We start from the raw sequence: 27,736 nt of genomic DNA, 5'->3' as shown, positions 1-27,736 counted from the left end.
AGCAAATCACTTGTATCAATGCTTAAAGAACAAGAAAAAGCTTTTTAAGCATTAAAATAATGTTTAAATCTCACCAAAAAAATGCTAGTCGCAATGCGACCACCGATCACTGAGTTGTCCCAGCTGCCATAGCCAATCGCCGCTATGTCCCCACCGCTGCTGCCGATCCCCAGGGAGGCTTCCCAAGCCGGGTGAAACACTTACTGGCAAGTCAGCATGCCTCTGTCTCCACAGTCACCTGAGCTCCTGACGCCTAAGTCCTGACACCGAATCCTCCCCTCGGCCTACTATCACACAACAGGGAGACCGGTGTGTGTAGGCTGAGGGGAGGTTCAGAGTCGGCATTTGGGAGCTCTGGTGTGCCAAGGAGGGAGGGAAGGTGATAGAAGCGATGGAACGCCACTGAGCCCGAGGTCCCACACCTGCCCAGGAAGCCGCTCTCCTCAATGACACCAGGACAAGCGATTCTTCTGACCACTTGAGGCTGGGAGACAATGGCACAGTTTAAGAGGGAGAGTTGGAGAGAAAAGTCAATAGGGGAAGGTAAAAAAAAAATGGAAAGACAGAGTGGAGGGAGTTGAGTGAAACAAGGACAATCATCGTTGTAATTTCATGTCAAGTTAATTTTTTCAAGCTGTGAGGTCAGTTCGGCTCCAAAAAATTTTAGATAAATGAGGATTTCTGATTTATTTTGGATAATCCAAGTTGTACAGTACTTTAAATGCATCAATCTTCATGATTTACTAGGAAATTGGTGCATTCGCCTCTGCAGATTTTGGTTTATTATGACATTTTCATTGAACATTAAGTGCTTTGAGGATGGAATATGATGTTCAAAAAGGTAAAACACCCACTTCCTTTCATAATCCTCATTAAAGGTTAATGGGGAAGGAGGATTAAACCAGAGGGGGAAAAAAAAACACCTTTAACTCTATCGGACGATGAAAAGTTGTCAAGGAGTCTGCGTTGTCCTTGACATCTGACACTGGGAACTGTGATCCCTGCCTTAACTCTAAAATAAATCTTACCTTTCCAAGATGAAATGCAATAAACTAGTATACATAATTATAAGCCTCCACGGATCTCTTCTATTTTTAATCCAGACTCGCACCTGTTCATTGATGCTCTGTGAATTCATAGGTTGTAAACGTGTCCCTGGTGGTCTCTGCTCCATCAATTGAAACAAAGCAGTTATAAATGATTTTGTAAATATTCACCAAAACATCCTCAAGTTTATGCTTTTTTAGGTGACTTTGGATTATTAGGCTGGTTAATCCAACAAGATTCTCCTTTGAAGATTCTTGTTTCATAATTCCAATACTTTCCATTCTCATTTGAGCTTGTTTTTAGTGCTTTCTTAAATTTGTCTCTTTATCAAACAACTGGCTTTGTTTGACTTGTACGTTGTGCAGAACCCAATTTGAGACAGACTGGAACATTTATTTGTAGATGTTCAGTTCTCTGTTTTCCTTACTTTAGGATGTATTGGTTTTTTTTTCGAGGCGCTGTAGAGGGGGTATGCCTATGAGGGGAGTTTGAGAAGACTGGACCTATACAGATTGGAGTTTAGAAAGGTGACAAGTGATATTTTCGAATGTATAATATTTTTAAAGGAACCGATAAGATAGAATCACTGCCAGGTGATGATACTAGATCCATGGAACATCACCTCCAGATTCAAGGGACTAGATTAAGACTGAGGAGAATAAAACTTCTTGTTCAAGAGAGTAGTGAATCTATAATATTCTCTGCCCAATGAAGCAGCAGAGGCTGAGGGCCAGGTGGCCTACTCAAACTTTTGTGTTTTCTGTAGGGAATTATTAAATAAATGCCATTACAACAAACACTTGTTTCTAACCCCTTCCATCCACTCAGATATAGAATGTGTGGTACCATGAGAAACTCACTCATATCTGCACTGAGTTAACCAGATTCATCATTAGTTCCATGAGGAAGTGGACAAGGATTCTGCGCTTTTGAGAGTGGCTGAGTGATTCACTCTATAAATTGCCTGTGTTAAAGTTTGGGCAACCCGTGCGACAGTGAAACTTGCCATTTTATCATTCATCCTTCTCCCTACCTGCTTCCAAAGAGTTGAATTAGCCTGAAAGAAAATAAAACTGAGACTCTAAAAAGATGCTGCATGTCCAAATTATGTTACAGCTTTTTAATTGGCATTTTTCTTGCATCAGTCATTTCTGCAATAAAGATGCTAATGCAATTGCAAAAATAGATTGAGAGGTGAACTGGAAATATTCAATTCACTTCTGATACTAATTATGGAAGAGTAAAATCTAATCTGTCTGCGTGACATGAGAATCATCAATGGTTTTGAAATCTGGATTATTTTGCTGCAGACAATGGCACCACGATTTTCTTTCTCAAGAAACCAAACCAATAATAATTTATCAATCAAAATACCTCCTTGGGAGATGGCTGGAAGCAGAGAATATCAGGATTTTGGTTTGGGGCAAACAAAATTGAAGTTCCTGGAGCATTCGGTCCTTAGGTTGTAATCCCTTGAGTGCATCTCGACAGAACAGTATATTACGAAGAGTTTAAAACTCTGCATGTCAAACTATATGAGTTTTTCAAGCTTTGTTGGGACCAAGGAAAACTGCCTCAGGACCTTCGTGATGCCACCATCATCACCCTGTACAAAAACAAAGGCGAGAAATCAGACTGCTCAAACTACAGGGGAATCACGCTGCTCTCCATTGCAGGCAAAATCCTCGCTAGGATTCTCCTAAATAGAATAATACCTAGTGTCGCCGAGAATATTCTCCCAGAATCACAGTGTGGCTTTCGTACAAACAGAGGAACAACTGACATGGTCTTTGCCCTCAAGACAGCTCCAAGAAAAGTGCAGAGAACAAAACCTTTGTTGACCTCACCAAAGCCTTCGACACCGTGAGCAGGAAAGGGCTTTGGCAAATACTAGAGCGCCTCGGATGCCCCCCAAAGTTCCTCAACTTGATTATCCAACTGCACGAAAACCAACAAGGTCGGGTCAGATACAGAAATGAGCTCTCTGAACCCTTCCCCCGTGAAGCAAGGCTGTGTTCTCGCACCAACCCTCTTTTCAATCTTCTTCAGCATGATGCTGAACCAAGCCATGAAAGACCTCAATAATGAAGACGCTGTTTACATCCGGTACCGCACGGATGGCAGTCTCTTCAATCTGAGGCGCCTGCAAGCTCACACCAAGACACAAGAGAAACTTGTCCGTGAATTACTCTTTGCAGACGATGCCGCTTTAGTTGCCCATTCAGAGCCAGCTCTTCGAAGCTTGATGTCCTGTTTTGCGGAAACTGCCAAAATGTTTGGCCTGGAAGTCAGCCTGAAGAAAACTGAGGTCCTCCATCAGCCAGCTCCCCACCATGACTACCAGACCCCCACATCTCCATCGGGCACACAAAACTCAAAACGGTCAACCAGTTTACCTATCTCGGCTGAACCATTTCATCAGATGCAAGGATCGACAACAAGATAGACAACAGACTCGCCAAGGCAAATAGCGCCTTTGGAAGACTACACAAAAGAGTCTGGAAAAACAACCAACTGAAAAACCTCACAAAGATAAGCGTATACAGAGCTGTTGTCATACCCACACTCCTGTTCGGCTCCGAATCATGGGTCCTTTACCGGCATCACCTACGGCTCCTAGAACGCTTCCTCCAGCGTTGTCTCCGTTCCATCCTCAACATTCATTGGAGCGCTTTCATCCCTAACGTCGAAGTAGTCGAGATGGCAGAGGTCGACAACATCGAGTCCACGCTGCTGAAGATCCAGCTGCGCTGGGTGGGTCACGTCCCCAGAATGGAGGACCATCGCCTTCCCAAGATCGTGTTATATGGCGAGCTCTCCACTGGCCACCGTGACAGAGGTGCACCAAAGAAAAGGTACAAGGACTGCCTAAAGAAATCTCTTGGTGCCTGCCACATTGACCACCGCCAGTGGGCTGATATCGCCTCAAACCGTGCATCTTGGCGCCTCACAGTTTGGCGGGCAGCAACCTCCTTTGAAGAAGACCGCAGAGCCCACCTCACCGACAAAAGGCAAAGGAGGAAAAACCCAACACCCAACCCCAACCAACCAATTTTCCGCTGCAACCGTGTCTGCCTGTCCCGCATCGGACTTGTCAGCCACAAACGAGCCTGCAGCTGACGTGGACTTTTACCCCCTCCATAAATCTTCGTCCGCGAAGCCAAGCCAAAGAAGAAAAGAAAGAATAGGGATGGGGAAGCTATTTGGACCACTCTTATTTATATATCATTACTTTGTGTTCGTAAAGCAAAATCCCAGAGCATGTGAAGAGTTATTGACCTGAAACATTAATTCGATTTTTCTCTCTCCACAGATGCAGATTAGCTGGCTGAGTATCCCCAGCATTTTCTAATTTTATTTCAGATTTCTAATGAGCAGTTTTAAAAAAAAAATTATTTTTTTTTTACTCCGGCCATTTAACACCAATCTGTAAGCCTCTCTAACCTGCACGGAGATCGATAATTAGTATTAGCAATGGTATGAGGAAATACTATTTTTTAAATGCATGCATAGCAATTCCATGACTGGGAAACCCTTGGTGGCCAAAGGATGACATTTCTCCCTTCCCTCTTTATGCCCCGATTTACATATTCACAGACATCCCTCTCCATCGGTTCTGCAATTCACCCATTTGCTCAACGTGTAAAGTTTGCACCTTATTCGCCTTTATTACTGCCTCCCTATCAGCTTTACGCTGGTAATTAGACTTGAATTCTGTGGATGTCTCTGACCATTACTTATAGACTATATTTTCAATGTTATCTTCAACAAAGTAATAATGGCACATTTAAAATCCTGCACTTCTTTTATTAATTGCAGTCTAAGACAACATTATGAAACCTCAAACTGATTATAACCTGAGCTGTGCTGGTTACAATGTTGATCACTGGAGGAAAACAATTTGAATGTCATTGTTGCAATGGTTCTAATCAGAGAAGTGGATTTTATTTTGAAACTCAGACGGTTCCCTTTGATGATTGATGGGCGAAGGTAATAGTATGAGAACAATCCAAAACAAAGATCTTGGCTTTTGACATCAATCCAGTATTGTACATCTCAGTCTCTAGCTTACCTTGTTTCAACATTATAAATCACATCTATGTTTACAAGACACTTCCATATTAATGGTCAATCTCTTACCAATCTATTCAGAAATGCAAAGACACAAGAGAATGGAGATACTGGAATCTGGAGCAGTAAATCTACACGTCTGCATTCTGAAATGTAGACTTCTATTAAAAACCGACAGCACATGTTGAAAAATATTATTTCAAATCCTTCCTTTGTTTTTAACATTTGGAGTAGATTCATGGAAAATGATCCGGTGGCTGAAATAGCAACACTTTATATCAAAAAAGATGTTTCTGCGATTCATAATATCCATTGATAATTTTTTTTTGTTGTCAAATTTACTTTGCATAACTAATTTCGAAGATGAGATGCTCCACTGATTTTCTTATTTTCAAACTTTCAACCATTAATAGAGACAAAGAGTCTGGAAACCGTCCCTTCAGTCCAACTTGTTCACACTGATCCAAAATGTTCCACTCACATTAACCTCACCTGATTGTAGCCCCTTTCATACTCATAAGGCAGTAACATTACAAATTCCCAATGAACTGGGTAAACAGTTATACTGCCAGGATAACGGTGTCAAATAATGAAGAGAAAATCAAGAATTCCAGCTGCTGGAATCTTGAGTAAGCAAAGAGAAGCTGGAGAAAGTGTGTTAGACAGCATCCATCAATAGACACGGTCGATCTTTCTAACTCATGGAGACTTTCCAATGGAGACTTTCCAACAGGATGGCATTAGCAACGACTTCTCCAATTTCTGCTAGCCTACTCTCCACTCTCCCTCCCTTCCCTTTCTCTTTGTCTTCCTTCCTCCAGCTCTCCACCCCCTTTCCATCTTTCTAACTCATGGAGACTTTCCAAACAGGATGGCATTAGCAACGACTTCTCCAATTTCTGCTAGCCTACTCTCCACTCTCCCTCCCTTCCCTTTCTCTTTGTCTTCCTTTCTCCAGCTCGCAACCCCCTTTCCCTCTCCATTCATAGACCCATTCCTCCTCCCCCTGTGCTTTTTCTTTGGATGCTGCTTGATCCATGAAGTTTCTCCAGCTTCTCTTTGTTCACCCTTGAGCAGTTTTTGGATGTTCGTGTTTCTAGGGTGAAAAAAAAATTACACAAAGTACCTGTTTGTCTGCAGCAAATAGGAATTTTTGTGCGTATGTATGTGTATGACTAAGCTATTATATCCTGTCTGCATCTTTCAGCTAAGTGCATTATGTTAATTATGCATTAGCTCAACATGATAATTATATGATGCATATATTTCAGAGAGGAAAGATAGTGGGGGGTGCTGCAGCCCAGCAGAAAGTCACCATGGGTTGCTGGAACCATTTTACAGTAGAATTTTAGTTACATGCAATGCAATGAATTTGACTGGGAAGGCATTGATTTATTAAAAGGGTGATAATTTTTTATTCTCTTCATAGTTGACAAAACAAGTATGAGAAAAATGGTTTCCAGGCTTCCACATCAGTGAGCAAATTTATTATATGAAATTATTGCAAAACTTTAAAAATTATTTCTTTACAAAACTTCTTTCAAATTATTTCTTTGCAAAAGACAGACCTCCAATTTGTGTTCCTGTTTAAATCAAGATTTATTATCTAAAATAAAGGCACATTGCTCTCATTAAAATTTAATACTTTGAGCATTAAAATATATGTTTTTGAACTCAGCTGGAGAAATGATGTATACGTATCCACATACTTATCCAGTACACATTTTCACTGACACAAAAAATGAATGCTGTCTGTCTGAATTGAATAGGATGCATTCTAATGGATGTTTTAATGCCTGAGGTGAAGATGCTCTCAATGTAAAGTTTGTGTTGTATGCAGAGAACACACTTGCTCAGTTAATGGTCTCAGAAACGGCAGTCATCTTAATTTATTGTTGAATTCTGCAATGCCAGGTAAATCCTCATAGAACTTCTTTCTTGGACTTGTCTGTGAGCTGGTTGGCACAACCTTCAATTTAACAAAGCCTTGGCTCCGGGGGCGCAGTGCTGCTGGAGCTCACCAGAGCGTTGCTCCAGGTACCTCATGGGGCAGCTCCGGCACCTCCTTGTTGCCTTTTTTTTGTGAGCTATGGCACCTAAAAGAATTAGCACTGTACCGCTGCTTAGCTTTGTCTCATTTGGCACAGAAAAAGCACCGGAGAATCCAAGAACATTATATCATAATACTATTGGGAACTCTTATGTATGAGTGACCACTGCAGGGAAATTGTAGCCGTGTGCATTCAGCCAAAAAAAAAACCACTTTCACTTCACTTCTTTCTCTTTTCAGGTGTTTCACCATGTTGAAGAAAAACCGAGGGAGTATAAAAGGTCGCAAAGCAAGATTTGGGTATTCGGGGGGTCAGATGAAGGGATGAGAAAGATTAACATATAGTGGAAAAATGTTGTTGCTTTTTCGCTTATTTGCAGATTAGTGAGATACGTTGAAAAAAATGATTTTTGAATGGCAAAAAAATATACCAACCACTGTCTGTAGTATAGGTAGACTGTACTGAGGAAAAAGTAATTTCTCCATAGGATTTTATATGAACCAGTGCAATGCAAGAACTCTGGAGATGAGGGAAAGATAAAATTGAAAGTGAAAATAAATTAGTTGAGATATCGTGGTGAGGTGCAGCAAGCAGACACAAAACACAAAGACTGCTCTACAGGCTTTAGTCCACTTAAACTCTGTTGTACACTAGTAGTAATCTCAATGGCTACATGTGTGACTGGCCCAGGAGGGGCTGGCTCAAGACTATATACAGGTCGGTGATTGACAGCCAATCAGGTGGAGTCAGCCTCCCAAATGGTCTTCCTGCAGGAACAGAGGTCGCCCCTGCAGTAGGCTGGTGGGCACTCGGCCCAGTGCTGTGGTTGTATCACCACAAGAGGATATGTGAGATTGGGGTAAAATATAATCTTGTCTGGATGTAGCATTCTCCTTTCTTGGCAAAATCTTCAGAGAAAGGGATAATCTAACCCCTGTCCTTCTCTGGAATTGGAGCAATATGAGCTGAGTTCAAATACAGCCTGCTGCTGAACATTAGTTAATCCCATATAGACCAAGCATCAAAGGTAAAATTTCAGCAGACCACCGTTTAACATGTTTCTAACAACTACATTGAGAAATAATCAAACCAGCCCAATCATAGCGCTTGACTGCAGTTGTCAAAGTTTCTGAGATATGCACTAAATATGTAAGTGCAAAATTTTTAAGAATTTGGAGTAGGAAGTTGCTCTTCATTTATTGATTTAGCTGATGTGATAGTAATTGCAATTCTGAATACCCATCAACCCATGCTAATCGAGTGAAACACAAAATTCTGCAGATGCTGTGTTTGTAGTGAAAACACAGATATGCTGGAGGATCTCAGCAGGCCTTACAGTGTCCATCGGAGAATATATACACACACACACACACACACACACACACACACACACACACACACACACACACACACACACACACACACACACACTACCTGAGCCCCTCCCCAAAGTATGGGGGGGGTGGAGAGAGACAGGTATCTGTACAGAAGATTGGAGGTAAAGGGAAGAATGGGTGGGGAGACATACAGACCAACAGACAAAAGGTGTATATTTGATATGATAAGAGGATAGGAGAGAGGAAAGCTGAGAATTGATTGTGTCTCTGTGAAGAAGATAGAGGGAAAAGGGAAGAGAGAGAGAGCTTGGAGAAAGGAGACAGGAAAGATGGGGGGGGGAGGGATTTTCTAATTGGACCCAGAGAAATCAATGTTGATACCACCCAGTTGGCCATTGGAAACTCCACGCTATTGTGGGCAGACTGAGCAAAGGTGCTCAACGAAGTGATCTTTCAGTCTCTCTGATGTAGAGGAAACCACAACAGGAGCACCAGATGACCCTTGCCAATTCACAAGTGAAGTTTGCTTCACTTGGAAGGACTGTTAGGGGCCCTGAATGGTGGTGAGGGAGGTGCGAGCACATGTGGAGCATTTCCTGCAGTCACAGGTGTAGATTACAAGAAGGAGTCAATTGATGGGAAGGAACGAGTGGATAAGGGAGATGTTCCTGTGGAAGGTTGAGAGGGGAATACGTTTCTGGTGGCGGGATCCCGTAGTAGGTGGCCCAAATGACAGAGGATGATATATTGGATGTGGAGGCTGGTGGGGTGGTAAGTGAGGACAAGGGGAGTCCTATCCTGTTTGTGTGTTGGGGTGGACGGGACGAGGGCAGAGGTCTGGGTAATAGAAGAAGATATGCAGGTGAGGGCTGAGTTGATGCTGGTAAATGGGAAGCCACTATGTCATGCTAATTTCTCATTTTTCATCGCTTTTCTTATCGTATTTATCTTCCTTTGCATATTTTATTCTAACCTACAGTAGTTACAAGAACAGCTTAGAAAGGCAGACAAGAAAAGCAGACATTTGCAAATTAAACAGTTTTATTTAATTGGGCTAAATACTGCAAAATAGGGTAATGTGTAACACCATCCACAAAGACTGTATCAGCATTAAAGTGTGTGCATGTATGTATACTTTTAAATGAAATACAGTACTTTATTAGTTTGGCTGCAGCAAGTAAGAATTTTGATGCATATGTACATTGATTGGACAATGTATATAACGATAAACTCTCCACAGCTCACTCGATCCCCTACGTTGCTGGTAAAATTTCAGATTTTATAGTATGGGAAAGAGCTGAAATTTCTTCAATTATTTCAGTCTCTGTTCCTGGCTCCTTTCAAACTCTGTTCCCTTGCCAAGATCTCCATCCTTCGGCCTAACATCAACATTTACACTGTTGTAATTATAGGCAAGTTCAAAATGTGCTATTGGACCAATCAATCTTTCAAACTATACTTTCCTCCTTTCCCCACCTACCCAACATCCCATCTGCAGCTGAAACCTCATGCATGTTTTGTAACCCCTGGACCTGATTATTCTGAGCTTCCTATGTTCTCCCCCTCTGATAGTTAAGTATAAAGCTTCATTGCCTGTTTTGTGAACAGCAATGATTTGTGTTTGCCCATCATTTTTGTATATCCTGACCAATGTTGTCTTCCATTTTAATAATGCCTTATCTTGAATAAAATACCTTTGATTTTAAATCTCATTTTAACCTTCAATCTCCTAAGTGTAGCACTTCAAATACTCAAGCTCTTGCCATTCTGACATTTTTTTAATACAGTTGCTCTTTTACTGTAGAATTCCTTCTCTAATCCTGATTCACTCTCCCTCTCTTTCTGAAGATTCTCCTCAAAAGCTTACACCTTGATTGTGCAATCTAATATCACCTGGTGTCTTCATCAAGTGTCTTTGTTCCATATTGCTCCCACAAATTGGGATCACTTGGCTGTCTTCAAAAACATTAAAAGTACAAGTAGACATTGCTGTTATTATTCTGCCAAATGCATACGTCTTTTAATGCTTAAAAATCCAAAATATCAGTATATATTTCATTGCTGTGAAAAGGCCCTTACATATATTTTCTCCTAGTTTTGGCTCACTCTGTCCTCAAGTTCAGTTTTCAAACCTGGAAAGAATATGCACCCAGGAGAGTAAGTTCAGTTATGGTGTCTGTTCCATGGGGGCAACTATTCTTAAAGATCTGGAGGTTAATGAGCTGTTATAGTTGTTTTATATGAGTGTCTTGAGTCCAGCAAATTGCTCATAATAGAGTGATTAATAGAGTCCAATTGAAATTGCTTTATCGCCAATGCCAGTCACATTGCAATTGACGCATTTTAATTTAAGCAATATGTGAACCACACCATGAGGAATGAAAAATAAGTCATATTTTTTTCACTTTTGCCCCAACTAACCATTCGTTCCTTTCAAGTTCATGATGTAAGCTGTTAACATAGCTCTTTGCTCCACAATCTGGACAAGACTGATGAAGCTGTTCCATTGGAAAAATAGAAAGATCTGGCATTTTTTTGGAAAAGATTTATTCACCAAAGCCATTTTCTCTCTCACACACTGATGTTGCTCCTTTCCTTCCCTTCCCTTCAAGAAACAAGTCCTTGGAAAGTTTAAGTTCCACTGATTTCCATTACCATGTGTCTCATGTGAAGGCAATCTGGATTTAAATCTCTCCTCTCTCAGCACCACATTGATAGAATGTTATTGTATGCCTAGAAGTTATGCGAAAAGATATCTCTTCATCATATCTATCACCACAATGTACAGAAGCACTGAAATACTTTCTTGCTGCATCCACACAGGTATTCAAGATGCACCAACATTCAAATAACAAAGTATAAATTGCCCCAATGTGATAAGGAGCTAATAAATATTGTTTAAAAAATCTAAATTTTCCCAGTTGCAGTTAATGCAAGAAAAAGTAGCGCTTCAATGGTGGTCCTGGGAAGGGAGTTCGTGGAAGTTGATGAGCTTGATCACTGTTTTTTGGGGGGGGGGGTGGGGAGTCCTCCTTGAAGTGAGAGGTGATGGTCCTCGGGCTTCATGGAGGTATTGGTGAGAAGAGATCTTGCTTGAGGCAGCACCTCAAAGCTTCTTTCCATATCTTGGACAGCTTTTTCACCCCCCAAGTGTTACCAACAAATAAAGTTATTTACATGGCCTCAGGCCACCCATAGAACGGAGGGCAAAAGCACCCTGTATTCCATCTCTAAGTAGCTGGCACCAATATTGGCCTCCAATTTCTGTTCACCCCTTCCTCTGATCTCTCTCTTTCCTCCATCTCTCTCTGTCTCTTTTCCTCCTGCTCCCATCCACTTGCTTCCCTTTTTCCTTTCAGAGCTGTCTTGGTGCTCTGCTCTCTCCCCATCACTTCTCATCTTATTTCTGCTCTACACTCTCACTGTGTCCTTCCCCTCCCCTCTATCTTTTCATTCCTGCATTTCATGCCAGATGGCATTAACACTGGCTTCTCTGGTTTCCATTTAACCCCTCCCTTCCCCTTTTCCCTTGTCGCCTTCCCCCAGCTTTGTCATTCTCCTTTCTTGCTCTCTTTTCCCTTTGTCTCCCTTCACAGAGCCAAAATCAATTCTCACCTTTCCTCTTGTATCCAATTAACACAGTTAGTCTGGATTCCTCCCCCTCCGTCTTCAGTGTTTATTCAGATGCCTTTCTGGGTTTTTTTGCTTATACCTTGAAGGAGTGCCCAGTCTGAAATATCAGTAATGTATCTTTACCTCTTCTGGATGCTGCAAAACCAGCTGAGTTCCTCCACCATTTTTGAGTGTGTTTTACTACAATCACAGACTTTCGTACTTCACTTTGGTGGGGGGAGGGGGGGGGATGTCCAGACAGAATACAAGGTGTTGTTCCTCCATTTTGAAAGTGGTCTCAGTCGGGCAGTCCATGAACCATGAACAGACATGTCAGCAAGGGAATGTGGCGGGGAATTGAAATGAGTTGCCACTGGAATCTTTTACATTAGGGCATTTCATGTCGGGCCTCCGCCCGGAGGCTGGCTACAAGAGTGAATCGAAATCTTAAAACTTACCTTTCAGACAGCAGCCCTAAAAGACTGCTCCAGCGTCCCATTCATATCCAGAGGCACTTTGTAGTGCCCTCCTGATCCAATAAAGGCAAGGTGACTAGTGCTTTAGCGCCACCCGTCATAAATATGTGGCAGAACAATGGCCATCTTCCCTACCCATAATCCCCCATGAGGCTGGAACTGCTCTGTCATGTTTTGAGCCACAGAGTGGCCCCGAAGGCCGAAGTGGCCTGGAGAGGCTGTCACAGTCTGCACCGGCCATCCCTTGATGACTCCTGCTCACCCCCCCCCCCCGACCACCACCTTGAGTTCATGGAGGGAGAGGGGTGAGTAGGGAGATGGGTCGCAGGTTGACGGCATCATCAGCCCGCCCCTAATCAACCACTTGCAGCAACTGTCCATTCAGGCCAGGTAGCGGAGCGTGGCACTCAGCCGATTATCCCTACCCGAGAAGGGTTGGAATGGGCTCTTCAGCCAGTCACGGTGCATTCAGAGAGGTAAATCTTTAGCTGTAAAGGCGAAGAACCTCCGCCTTTACAGATGTTTTCCCTGCTTGAAAGTGCCTTTTGTCTTTCTTCCAGCTCACTCTCTCCCTCTCTCTCCCCTTTTCCCTCTGTCTACTTTCACAGAAACAAATACAAATCCCCTCTCCTGTCCTCTTCTCATATCCAATGATCACATCTTGTCTGTTGGTCTGTATACCTCCCCGCCATTCTTTCCTTTTCATGAGTCTTTTAATGCAGATCCTTGTCTTTTTTTACTCATACCCTGAGGAAGGGTTCAGACCCAAAATGTCAGCAATACATCTTTCCCTCGCATGGATGCTGCAAGACCTGCTGAGTTCCTCCAGCATTTCTGATTTTTTAAAATGACAATCACAGCATCTGCAGACTTTAGTTTTCATTCTAGAAGGTTAACTCAGTTGCTACCAACTATGCAAGAGCAGACGCCAGGAGTTGCCACTGTTTAAAAAGTTCCATTAAAGCTGCTTTACATCCATTATGTCACAATTTCCTGTACAATTCACAATCTTTTGGTCAGAGGTATATTCAGAAATGTAAATTTTCTGGCTTTTGGCACCACACTTGTGTATTATCTTAATATAAAGCACAGTGATTCATAAAAGAAAAGCTGTAGGCACTCTGGTAAAATAGATGATATTTGAATAATATTGTTCGAAGATCTGGAATTATATTCAGATACAAGAATCCAATATATCATGTTAAATATGAAATGTGAATACCCAAAGTACTGTAATTAAAGCCTCAGGATGCAAAAACAATGTTGTACAGTGCAATAAGGATTTTTTAAAATCAAAATCATCTAGTAAGGGGGTGGGGGCACATTAGAATGGTTAATGGAGTAAGTTACAGCCTGCAGACCTGCAAATTATATTAATAAAGAATGGTTTAAAGGCAATTCAGGTTGCATTCTATCTTTCGTTTATTGTTGGCAAGTAAGCATTATTGTTGAAGTACTGGGGGAGTGGGTTTTGAAGTGTTGAAATGCCTAACAAGAGGCTATAAGTTGAGTCAGTATGCAGCCTACTCCGCAGACTGAAGCTTGGCCTCGTCTGAACTGTCTCACTGGGCAGCTCATCTCCAGGCCACGAGGAAGAACGAGTTATTGACACAGAGTTGTTAAAGCGGAAAGTGCTGTCTGCACTATGTAAAGACAATGTGGAGACTATTAAAATGGATACAAGAACATATATATTGGAGAGGACCTGACTGCCCTTAAGTAGAGCTACAGGCTAATAATGCAACTCGCGGTCGAAAGAGCATCTATAGACACCAAACAAATAGAGTAAGTTTTGAATTAAAATATAAAGACAAATCTTGGGCTATCATTTAATTACTGTGAATATATTTTAACAGAAAAATTTGCACAAAATTCACTCCTGACATTGGAATGTATTCCTGTACTAATAGCTTTTGATATCAATGAACATCTAATGAAAGACGTGTAAAATTATATATTAAATGTTAATTATGTTTGCATAGAATTCTATGTTAAATGTAAAAAACTGTATTTTTTCCTTGTGTCCATTAATATTGTTTTAATAAATTTAAGCTCCAAGTATTAGTCTTAGATTCATGGCCTCATTAAAGAACCTGAATTGCTGTTAAACAAGTGTGAGTAGTTGTTTCAACCATGGATGTTTGGAAACGGTATGTCATTGACTCCATGATAATGAGGGAAATATACATTTTGAAGCCAGAATAGAATGTGAATTTGGTGGAAATGAAGTGATATCTATTTTGTCATAAGATATAAATTATTGCCCTTCTCGTATATGGGCTACGATTGTACTGTTTCGAACAATTGCATTCTGTTGATAATACCAACTCCAGTGACATTATTGCGGAGATGTCGAATTCCGTGGCAAGGATGCAAACAAGACGAACTGCTTTCTTCTGGAAGATCATTGAGCTTGATGGCAATTGCACTGCTTCCTGACTTGCACCTTCATTAAATTAATCAAGGGCATCTAATCTATTTGTGTACTACTTCGTCATGCCCAGCCTTCCACTTGTTGACAGGAGATTCTGATAATTTAGAATTGTGTGTAATGCCAATTCTAATTGCCAAATATATTGCTTCCAAATGGCAGCTGCCTGGTCATGTCATAAATTTATTCCTGTCCTGCTTTTTCACGTGGACTTCGTAAGAGAGCAATGGTTCATCCCTCAAAGGTTAAGAAACACTTGACAAATGTATTCTTGTTCATTTGCCATCGCCCAAAGAGGAGCTGCCTTGCATAGCTTTCTCTAATTATCCAGTTGATTTCAAGATGATGAGCATTTCAAATTCCCACTTCGAACTCCGCCAAAATTAGTTGGCAGCAAAGGTTGGACCTTCATGGGAAATAGTTCCCATTCTGATTGCTGCCCAGAGACTGCTATTGGAAGTGGCCATACAGTTGCCAGGTATGGATTTCTGCAGGGAAATCCCTCCTGATGGATGTTACCACATCTTTTTTTTCAAGATGCATCTTGTTCAGGAATGGATTTCTGCAGGGAAATCCCTCATGATGGATGTTACCACATCTTGTTCTCAAGGTAGAACCTTCTCCCCCACCCCCATCCTCTAAAGTTGGTGTTTAGATTTATGTACACAGCTTGATTGACAGGCTATAGTTTGATTGCAAAGGAGGTACAAGATTAGGTCCAAGAATGGCAGTTTGGCTTTGGGGGTCAAAGATTGAGCTATATTTTAGGGTGGGGTGTTATGTGCACTGGATAGTGAAGCTGGGCAGAAATATACAGTTTGGAGAATGAAAAGCAAGAGGGGACATTGCTGCCTATATCCCTGAACCATTGTTGGATAGGCATTCATAACCTCTCACCTGTGTAATCCCTTGAGGCCTGGGAAAATTAGTTGATGAGAATTCAAAATAGAATGATGGTTACAATTAATGTCTCTAGCCATCACCTGACTGATATGGCAATCATGTCTCCTTTAAGTGAATTGGTTGCATACAGGAGTGAGATAGATCAGCTGGTTAAGTGGTGTCACATCAACAACCTGTACTTAACGTCAGTAAAACAAAGGAATTGATTGTGGATTTCAGGAAGGTAAACAGGAGAAAATAAACCAGTACTAATTGGAGGGTCAGCAGTGGAGAGAGTAAGAAACTTCAGATTCCTGGGTGTCATCATCTCTGAAGACCTATCATTAGGCCATCATGTTAATGCAATTATGAAGAAGGCATGCCGGCAACTACATTAGGAGTTTGAGGAGATTTAGAATGTCAAATTTCTACTGGAGTATGGTGGAGAGCATTCTGACTGGTTGCATCCCTGTCTGGTATGGAGGTGCCAATGCACAGGACAGGAATAGGTTATGGAGGGTTGTAAACTCAACCAGCACCATCATGAGTATTAGTCTTTCCTCCATTGATGACATGTTTAAGAGGCGATGCCTCAAGAAAACAGCTTCTATCATCAAGGACCCTCACCCCCCAGGCCATGCCCTCTTCTCACTGCTACTATCAGGGAGGAGGTACAGGAGCCTTGGGAGAGATACTCAATGTTACAAAAACAGCTTCTTCCTCTCTGCTGTCAAATTTCTGAATGGACAATGAACCTCTGGACACAATCTCAATTTTTCTCTTTTGCACTAATTCTTTTTTAATTGTGCATTTTTACAATTAAAATTTTATAGTAATTTTGCACCATATTGCTGTAATAAAATAACAAATTTCATGACACATGTTCATGTCAATAAACCTGATTTGATCTCTATTAGAACTGGGTGTAAGTGACTTTGGGCAACATGCATTTTAACCTTTAACCTCAGATGAAGCAACTTCAACCTATCTTTTCTCGAGTTTAGGTCTACCCTGATGGCATTAGTTCTTTCATTGCCGTTTGCTTTACAATGTTTAACCTTTCTATTATGTAGTTGTGAAAGCTTTGCAGAAAATACATGAGGTGCAGAGGAGGGAGTGGGCATCATTTGGGACCTCCCAAGCTTTCATATATCCAATATTAGATTGAAAAATCTGAAACAGAAGGAGGCTATTCAGCCCATACTATCTCTGTGGACATAAAATAAACTTCCCTGCCCGTTGGCATAGGACTATTTCTGCCTCTACTGCAATTCTAAATCTCTACCGCCTTTTGCATGAAAGTCTCCCCTAGCCTTCTGACTTTGACTTCACGGTCAAAGACAAGTGGGCTCTTTCTGTCGTTCCAAGTCCTTTCATATCAGTAGACTTTTCTTGCAGTCTTTTTAGTGTTTCAGGCCTGTTATTTAAAATGACCCCTTTTATGTTCTTGATGGCTGCTATGACTTCATTTAGATTATAGATTTTGAAGAAGGGATGATATTGTGCACAAGATCTGCTTTGCTAAATGGTCTGGTGTCTGTATGAGTGGTAATTTAATCCTCATGGTACCACACAGTAGCTTGTTATAATGTCTAGCTTGTGACCACAGCACAATGCATCAGCTATCATATTTCAAACTCTTTTCACATGAGTGCTCGTAAACCCATCTGTGCATAAGCTGCTACCACGTTGAAATTACTGATGCATTCAAGTACTTCTGAACCAAACAGCTTTACATCAGTAAATATGAGATTCAACCAGGATGATGCAACAGGCCAATAATTTCCAATATACAGAGATGCATTGGGATCAGCTCCTGGCATATCCATGGAAATGACCACTACCATGGTTTTATCTGTGAATCATGATGAACACACAGCCCTTTTATGCCAGGCTGGCTGAGCATGGAGGGAAAACCTAAACTTACTTTTCATGGAGCACCTTTGAAAGGGCGTTCCTGTGTCACATTCATGTTGAGCAGTGCCTCATAGGAGCCAATGGAGGCGGGGTGACTGGTGCCATAGCGCTACCTGTCATAAATAAACGGCAGAGCAGTGGCTGTCTTCCTTACCCATAATCCCCAGGGAAGACCGCCATTGAGCTGCTGCATTTTGAGCCACTGACAAGCGGCCCAGAAGGCTGAAGCGGCATAGTGATGTACAGAGCGTCCAGTGGGGCTGCACCATCAGTCGGCCCCTAGCCAGCTGCTCGCAGTGGCTGTACATTCATGTGAGGTGCCAGAGTGTAGCACTCTGCCGATTATTCTTTCCTGAGAAATTGCAGTCAGTGCTTTGGATCCAACCACGGCGCACTCATAGAGGCAAGTTTCCTGATGTATAAGGGTGGAGGATCTTTGCCTTTACAGTCGGGATTTTTCACTGCATGAAAGGGCCTACTGAAGCCACAGTCTTTAACTGAGACTAACTTTAAAGAGGCTCCGAGAACTCAGAGGTTCGAGCACTGGTCTTGTAAACCAGGGGTCACAAGTTTGTTCCTCACTGGAACCTCATTTCTGAGAAGGCTGCTGGACAAAGTGGCTTCCTTATGGTAGACAAAGTTAAAGAATTTCATGCATGTTACATTCTAAATATAGTATGGCCTAACAATAATGGAACCGTTACCTTTTATTTCCGGTTGGAGGTGTATGGAGAAATGGTCATTTTGATTTTACAATTGAATAAGAAACCAGTCGAGCTGGAGAGGAAATGATAGTGATCCAACGTTCCCATGTTCTATTCATTAACTCTATGCTGAGAGGGTAACTGGTTGTTTCTCAAATCAGTACCAGTAACCAACTTTTGTGTGTACTTTCCAAATGGTTTTCTAAACACTCCTTCAAATGATTCATTTTCTAAATGTCAGTAATGTTTATTTACATGTTTGCATGCTTGGTATTTATTTGTGCATTCATCCTTAAATGAGCATGTTTATTTTGGTGTTGTATATTATTATCTGTAATGATCTCAAAAGCTATTGCTGTATTTTCCCAGAGCCACCCCTGGTCACCACCATGAGTGTAATTGAATCTCATTTGTGCCTGGGGCAAAATTACATTGGCAAGTCCAAAGCAGACTAGAGGAAATTCCACAACCCACCCCTTCAAAAACTGCTCCACAGAAAGAAGTCTTTGTATTTCCTCACGAGACATTTTGATGAATACGCACTCAAATTCATCTTGACTTTCACAATAAGTAATGCTGATATGTTCCTTTCTCTACCTTTCTAAGACTGGGTGCATGGTGTGCACGTACACTTTTCCACTTCATGTGATTTATGTTCCAACATTTCAGCAAAATGCCCTTTCCAGCAAACATTTGCAGGATGGTTTAAACTCTTAGCTAGCCTTTGGGCTTGTCTTGTGTCTAATAACACTTTTGGACTGAACATGTGTAAATTATTTTCACCTAAGCAATTATTTGCCAGTATTGTGGCAGAGTTCCTAATTTTACTACCACCCTGGATCATTCCCCCTATTCCTTTATTATCTGTGTATTTTCAAATTCTTAAAACTGTTGAATCCTATTTTGAACCTTTTCGTAAACTCTACAGATGATCAGCTCTACGTTCCTTTGCATTTAAAGTGACAGATTAAACCACAGAACATTACAATACAATACACTCTTCAGCCCATGGTGTTGTGTCGACCCATATCAAAAGCTCCTTTCGCACTTGCAAGTGATCCCAGGAATTAACCGCCAATCAGCCTTCAAAGTGTCTAGTGTGAAAGCAAAATCAGCTCAACGCTGGCATAGGATGATGTCATCTCACGCCGGGGATTGATGGCCCTGACCCCCTAATACAATTCCTGACGTCTGCAGACACCAACGTTACAGTCAGGCAAGTGAGAAACTGGTAATTGCATTGTGGGATTGAAGTGACCCAAGTTTTTAATGTGAGTACAGGTACATGAAGGAAGAAAAGATTAAAATGAAGGTATAAGCTTTGCCATGGGTAAGTCACATCAGGAGAAAGAGAGAGCAAATAGCAATAAATAGCAATAATGGGCCATTTTTAAACAGAGTGGGAAAATAGGTAGCATTATAGCGCACAATTTATAATGACAGTGGGAAAAGCAAGGGCGAACCTGACTTTACAGGATGCCATGTGGCAGAGACCCCCCCCCCCCCCTCCCGCATAAATGCTCCATGCATGCAGCCAGGCATACAGTCCTTTCTCTGCCGCATGGAATCCTGGGAGGGCAGGTTCACCATCGCTCTTCCCCCCCCCCCAAGGTATTTATAAATTGTATGCGATAGTGCTACAAACATTCCCACACTGTACAAATTGTATGCGATAGCGCTACCATCTTTCCAAAGCTGTATAAATTGCACACGATAGCACTACCAACATTCTCAAACTATATAAATTGAGCACTATAGCATCTCAAACTTTCCCACTCTTTTTAAAAATTGTCCGCTATTGCTATTTATTGCTAGGACTTTCCCATGGTCCCTTAAAAAGATTTATATAGATCAGCATAATAACAACAGGAGCTGAAGGGCTCATACTGTATGACGTCACCAGTAGAAGGTAGAACAGTCCTAACCTCGGGATGGCTCCTTCCAAGTGTCCCAGTTAGGAGTGGTCAAGTGTGAAAAGTCAAACACCAATTCCTATGCCAGGACACTGAGGAGTCAATTTAGTGGGATGCAAGTGTGAAAGGGTCCAAAGAGACTCTTAAATGTCCCGATTGTTCCGGTGTATACCACCCCCACCCCCCCCTTTGCTGGCAATGCATTCTAGGCACCCAGAACTCTGTATATGTAAAAAAAAATTACCCTTGAATGTCTCCCCTTAACTTTCCTCCTTTATCATTTCAGTTTCAATGTGTAGCTCTTCCTGATATGCTTACCAGATCTGTTTTTGAATATATCTTTACATTTGATGGAGTCCACTGTTGTCGTGCTGTGTCTTAGTAAGTCTTTATGAAGGTCAGTAGTTCAATCTAGTCCTAGAGAGATATAGAAACAGACTCTTTAGCACACAGAATTCAAGTTGACCGTGAACCACTCTTTTACACATCTCCTACTTCATCTTTTATTCTCCCGAAATTCTTATCAATTCTCTTCAGATTTCACCATTCACTGAAACAGTAGGGGCAATTCACAGTGACCAATTGACTGACCAACACATATGTTTGGGAAGTGAGTGTAAATTTGATCAGCCAGAGGAAATTCAAGTGATCACAGGGTGAGCATGCAAACTCCACACAAATAATGCCCAAGGCCAGGATTAAACCTGGATCTCTGGTGCTGAGAGATAGCAGCTTGACTTGTTGCACCATCGTGCCAATCTTGGGATGTTGTAGCCAATTTTTACAATGTGAACCTGGGGAGGTTGAGCACAGTAACTTCGGTCATGACTGGAGGCAATATTTTTTTTTAAAATGTAGAGATACTGCACAGTAACAGGTCATTTCAGCCCACCAGTCCATGCCACCTAATTACACCCAATTAACTTGCAGCCCCCAATGCATTTCGAATGGTGGGAGGAAACCGGAGCCCCAGAGGAAACCCACACTGACATGGGTAGAATGTAGAAACTCCTTTACAGACAGCATGAGATTTGAACCCCATTCTCGATTGCCTGCGCCATAACAGCATCGTGCTAAACGCTAACTTTGGACGTGGTGGATTCTTGTTCCAGTATGTGAATTTGAGAATGCTTTTTACCTCCTGTCCTAGTCAAGTCTCCAAGTTAAACTAACGTGCTGTAACTGTGGTCCTTCCTCAACTTGTCAAATGTCCCCACCCTGCCTCCTCTACCCCCTCCCCCCCACCCCCCGGCAATAAAACAAAAGGAATATTTTGTATTACCTAAAATAAGGGACCTTTTTAGGTATGTGAAAAGGGAGCAAGTGTTTCTGTGGCTGTGGCTGTGGTATTTGGTAAATCACACAATGGGCATATCTTTGAAAGCTCTCTTAGAAATTAAATTTTCCCTCAAAAAAGAATGCATGTGGTTTTGATGTTTGCTCCTCCTGAATTAAAAAAAATATTGATGCCCCAGAGAAGGATAAATTTAGAGAAAAGAATTAAATTTAGCTTTAAGTAGCAACTGGATCAAAAGAGCTGCATCTGTCCCAGCTAAAACAGATAAGGTTGCTAGGTACAAATTAATGAGCTGCATGATGCAAGCACTATTCAACAAATATTGCAAAGCTAGCTTAGTGTTAAAACAATTTGCCATGAATCAATACTGCTGTTGTAGTGTGTCGGACACAAATATTTTATCTTATTGCAAGCCTTTAAGCTAAAGGATAATGGTTTTAAGTGTCCTCCACTTTAGTTCACAGGCTCCTATTTCACATCTGTTTCAGGTATGTATAGCTTATGTGTAAATATTTTAGAGTTTTTGTTCCTGAGTGAAATTGGTGGATCGCACAGGGGAGGAAGGTCAGTGTGGGATTTAGAATTATTCCAGTATTGAGTTTCAGAGTTGAGTTCACAGCATCAGAGTTCATTGGCAGGTTATAGTAAACTCATTCTTGGACCCAAGGTCACTATTTTATGGGAATCTGAAGCAGTCTCAGAATGCAAACACATCAGGGAGTTGCTTTAGATCTTTGTGTGCTGGGAAGAGAAAGAAAGATTAGCATTCTATAGCAGACAGCATGGTTTGATAGTTGAAAATGATTGTGAAAGCAATGATCAATGCCAGTAGATCAAACAAGGAAAATAGAATCTTTCATAGTTTTAACAGCCTGCCAGCCATTAAACCATGCCCATGGACTTAAGACTGACTAAGACTCGATTGTTTTGGCACACAAAAATAAATGTATTGCAGTTTTTTTTTCCAGTTTAAACAAAAGTTAGAAAGGAAATTAAACGCAAAACATTAAAAGAAACACAAATATTGTCAAAAAAAAATCAAGGAGATTTAACACCTCCTTCCATTGAAATGAGGCTATCATAGGTCATGAGGAACCTTCTTGATTCCTTACTCCCATGTTGTGATAAAGCGCAAGATTTGGGACCTATACAAGAAGACATGAAAATTGATGGTGGTGATGACGACGAAGAATCTTGTCAAAGGTATGGCAGGATATAGATCAAATGGAAATTTGGAGAGAGCATTTGTGAGTGGGCATGGGTAAGGAGGTACACTGAGTGGTCAAATATAGGTAGAACATGTACAATAAATAGTAGGTGTTCAGGAATGTTAATGAACAGGTTGATGCTGGGTTCAATTCCATAGCATTCCCTGAAAGTAGAAACAAAGGTTGATGCCGTTTTGAAGGAAGCTTTATGGTGTGCTTGCATTTAAATGTGGGGCATAGAATATTTTAAAAAAAAAATGGAATTTTATACGACACAGCTAGCTCAACTGCTGATGTCTGTATGGAGCTTGTGTCTGTGTGGATTTCCTCCAGGTGTTCTGGTTTCCTCCCACCGTTCAAAACATACCAAGGTTGTATTGTTTGGGGTTCTGTTGGAGTTAGGGGAAAGGAAGCACAGGGAAAGACAGAGGGGTGGGGTGCAGATATTAATACCATCTGGATGGAGGCTGCCCAGAAAATATGAGGTGTTTGTTCCTTTCATTTACGGGTGGTCTCAGTCTGCAAATACATGAGAGCATGGACAGACCTATAGGCAAGGGAATAGGGTGGGGAATTAAAATGGGTGGTCACTGGGAGATCCCCAGTCTTGCAGCAGACAGAGCTGTGGTACTCTTCCAATCTGTGTCCAGTCTCTCTGATGTAGAGAAGACCGCAATGGGAGCAACCGATGCAATAGATGACCCCTGCAGATTCACAAGTGAAGTGTTACTTCACATGGAACGACTGTTTTGGAGCCCTGAATGGTGGTGAGGCAGGAGGTGTGGGTGCAAATGGGGCAATTGGTGGGAATAGACAGGGGAGACGTGAAGGGATCAGTCCCTGTGGAATAACCTTTGCCCCAGGATAGGAATATCAAAAACAAAAGGGTATAGATTTAACCTGAGAGGAAGAAGTTTCAAAGGGGATCGAGGGGAAAATTTCTTACTCAGAAAATTCCACCACCAGGGGGTATGGCTGGAATGGCATGTGCTAAGGGTGCTACTTAAAGGGAGGGTGCCACTTTAAGGAGGCACCAATTGAAGGCCCTCCCCACCTGAGTGCTGCCGTCATTATCCCAAACATACAAGGAATGCATACCTGTTCCATACATGCTACTTTGTCCTCCTTCCTTGTCTTCGCATTCACTCTCAATTATGCAATGACAAATTCAACATGGCTGCCAGCAATGCCAGGTCTCGCCAGACCTCCTTTTCACCGTGTACTTTGACGGATTTGCCAGCCCTGCCATAGACGCTATTTTGCGTAGATATGCTGTTGTCCACCACATACAGTAGAATCAGAGAAGAGTGGTATATTTGACAGACATCTAAACAGACATTTGTAAAAAAGAAGCAAGGTATAAGAAATCCTTAAAATACTCCCATCATTCAATAAAAGCATACTAGGGGTGTAGGTTAATGGGGTGTAAATGGGACGGCACAGACTTGTGGGCCTATTACCATGCTGTATGTCTAAATCGAAATTTTAAATTATATATTTAAATAGATAAAATATTATTTGTGCTTTGTTTTTATGTGAGGTATGGTGTTGCGAGGGCATTGAAATATAATCCTTTTGACATTCATTTCTATGTTTGATATCCCAAGGACACAAGCTACAATTTAACATAGTTTATCCTGCAGCAGCCATGTATAGTGCTAACGTTAGAAAGGAAGAACTTGCAATTATATGATGTCTTTGTCAACCATATAATATCCCATTTGACCTTCTCATTACTGGGACTTGAAAGCAATTTACAAGCAATGAAGTACAGTTGAAATTTGGTCATCTTTTGTAATATCAGAAAAGTAGAAATTACTTTCTGCAAAGTTACTCTTGCAAACGGCCTTTGGTACCATTTTCCACTCAACAGTAAAGCGACAGTGATCACAAATGTCAAAGAAATCCTCCCACAAAGACTGTGGCTTGGATTTCTGACATCAACGAGGGGGGTCTGTGACCTTCAGCAACAGTAATTGCATCAAGTCGCTGGGTTGTGAACATATTGAGGAATTTTGCCAAGCAGTAAATCCAACTGTTAACTAACTTAAGGGAGCATTACTGACAGCAATACCTGGATTTCTGCATCTGGGTCCCATGCTATCAAGTTGCCACTGAAATAATGAGAGCTAAAGAGCAAAAAATTCTGCAAATTTAAAATAAATTTGTAGAAATTCAGTGGATCAAGCAACATCGATGCAAAGAAAAGCAATATTTCTGATCAAAGGGAATCATAATGATCCTTCAAAATTTTTGTTAAGAGAATCCTTTGCTGTTTTGTCACTTTTTGAATCAACAGAATGTACAAGTTTGGTTTTAGTGAGGCTTCCCAAATGTAGTCCTTGAAATTGTATTTCACCCTTTTAATTGGTGCCTTGAAGGTGAGCTGTTTAGAGGGTCCAAATCTGTCAATTGTAAATGTTTGTGAAATTGGCCAGTCTTAAATTTGAAACACCAGTTCTAATTTAGAATAATGCACTAAAATAGGATGAATTTAAAAAATAAATTAATTTAGACATAGAGCATGGTAATAGGCCCTTTCGGCCCATGAGCCCGTGTACCCCAATTACACCTGAGTGACCGACAACCTTTTCTGTTTTAAAGGGTGGGAGGAAACCAGAACCCCCAGGGAAAGCCCATGCAGACACAGGGAAAATATACAAACTCCTTGCAGACAGTGTGGGATTCAAATCCTAGTCCTGATAGCTTTGAACTGTTTTCTGAGCACCAATCAGAGAAGTGCATTAGCCAAACGATGCCTTCTCCATGGCAACCAGGCATTGGTCGCACACCAGGCACCGGTCACACACCAGGCACCGGTCACACACCAGGCACCAGTCTGGGAAGTGAGAAAAGTCATTACATTTAGTTGATGAGAATGCGGGATCTCTTTCACTGAAACTTGTGTGAGTGGGAGATTGTGGGGTTCGAGGATAGGAAGATTTTGATGAAAGATGGCTCTAGTCATCTCCATTGAGAATCCCCACTCATTCAACCAATGAGTAAATAAGTAAATTTCATGCCCCAATACATCGGGATCAGCTGCTCATCAATGACAATTGTCAAATCCCATATGGGGAAATTTGATAAAGGATTAATTCTCTCATCTTTTGCCATTAGTATGAAGGTTTTTTTCTGCAGGTGAGGATATGACAAATTGGTCTGTATCCACTGGGTTCTATTGGTCATGCAGTCATTTCCTCCTTCCTGCACTCTCTTGGAAGATCTCCCTGAAAGCCTTCCTCATACCCCTATGTCTCTTCCTCCTGCTGTTCTACAGCATGGGCCTTGTGTGTGTGGCTACTCAATTGGCATATGCTATTTTGCAGCGTACAGTCACTTTTGCCGCTGCACAGTCAGTAGTACACATGTAGCTGAGGAGCAGGGTGTACTCCTACATGGATAACCATTTATCAAAGGTGACAGAATGCACCCACAACCACCTCTACTCATCCCACCTCTACATCCTGCAGAAGACCCACAGGCCAATCCAGGCCCCCAAATGTTATTTTCAGAATAGTGGTGGTCTTTTACACAGTATCTGCACTCAGTAGTTCAAATTGGACAGCAAATTGGTGCTGGGTGACAAGGAAGTGGAGGATGGCCCTTCTTCCCCTGGGACACATTTCTGTGCCTAGTTCCAGCTGTGGACCATTATCTCTGAAGATGAACACATTTTGCATCTGGTGCCTTCCAGAATACCTTCCTGTGTGTAATCCTGGCTGCCCCATTACAGGAAGGATGTAGAAGCTTTGAAAAGGATACAGAAGAGGTTTACCAAAATGTTGACTGATTTAAAGGATATGAGTTATGGATGGGGGTTGGACAATTATGAGTTGTTATCTCTGGAGAGTAGGTAACTGAGAGAGGTTGATAAAATAATGTGGACAGTTGGAATCTTTTCTCTTGAGTAAATGCATCACTCACTCAAGGACATACATTTAGGGTGAGGGGAAGTGAGTTTTAAGGGAAATGTTTGGGATAAATGTTTTACACAAGAACTGGCTGCCAGGAATAATGCAGAAACAGCTGCAATATTAGTATTTGGGAAGCTTCTCAATGGGCACATTGGAATGGAGGGATATCTATCAAGAGCAAGCAGCAAGAGTTTCAGTTTGATTTGGGCATTGTATTTAGCACAGACACATGGGCCAAAGAACATGTTCCTATGCTGTACTGTTCTATGTTATAAAATGTGGCATTCTAAGTCAGGAATTCCCCTGATGGTCCACAGCCACCTGAACTTTGAGGGAGTGGAAAATGTTCATACTGATGAAGTCATCTGTGTAATTAATGGAGTTTTTGTGAGAATGATGCAGTCATGCCTGCCGTCCTGGTAAGCCTTTCAGGCTGCCAGGTCTCATTTCCCTGGGTACCACCTGTTCATGCTGAATTGGATATATGAGCTCATGCTTGCAGAAATAGAGTCTGGGTAACTACTCAATGAGAAGCAAATAGTGAAGCATTTGTAGAAATCTGTTGCAGCCCCTTAGAAAGGTCTTTTGGCACAAAAGTTCAGCGTTGAGGTGATTGAAACTTTTATTGTGACTGCAATCCATGCGCAAGACTATAGTCAAGTGTTCTCCCATAGCCTTTCACATGTCACTGTAATGACTACCTTGGAAAACCTTTGAGCAATGTATTCAGACTGAGGTTTGGAGTTAACTATGTTGTCTCTGAAGATGCTCTTCACGGACAGGCATTCCCCAGAATCCTCAACCATCTGTGCATTTCTCTCCCAACAACTGGAATACTACTTGGGCTGCAACAGCATCACCAGAGAGACACCC

The 27,736-nt window shown here is 41.6% G+C and overlaps 1 protein-coding gene across 2 annotated transcripts in view; it reads left to right on the top strand.

Annotated features, from left to right (window-relative positions):
* Positions 1–27,736, top strand: part of LOC138742379 (SPRY domain-containing SOCS box protein 1-like) — a 100,333-nt gene that overhangs the window by 54,722 nt on the left and 17,875 nt on the right. Inside the window, exon 3 of one of the 2 annotated variants that reach the window (XM_069896675.1) lies at positions 7,409–7,492. The exons of the other annotated variant lie outside the window; for it this stretch is intronic. Within the exon in view, the coding sequence (XP_069752776.1) occupies positions 7,409–7,425 (17 nt within the window). The 3' untranslated portion in view covers positions 7,426–7,492. Of the gene's footprint in view, positions 1–7,408; positions 7,493–27,736 lie in introns of those variants that run through there. 2 annotated transcript variants of the gene reach the window in all.

This window comes from Narcine bancroftii, chromosome 9, assembly GCF_036971445.1.
Source record: "Narcine bancroftii isolate sNarBan1 chromosome 9, sNarBan1.hap1, whole genome shotgun sequence".
NCBI lineage: Eukaryota > Metazoa > Chordata > Chondrichthyes > Torpediniformes > Narcinidae > Narcine > Narcine bancroftii.
Note: the sequence above shows the minus strand (reverse complement) of the source record. Positions and strands in the feature narration are given on the sequence as shown.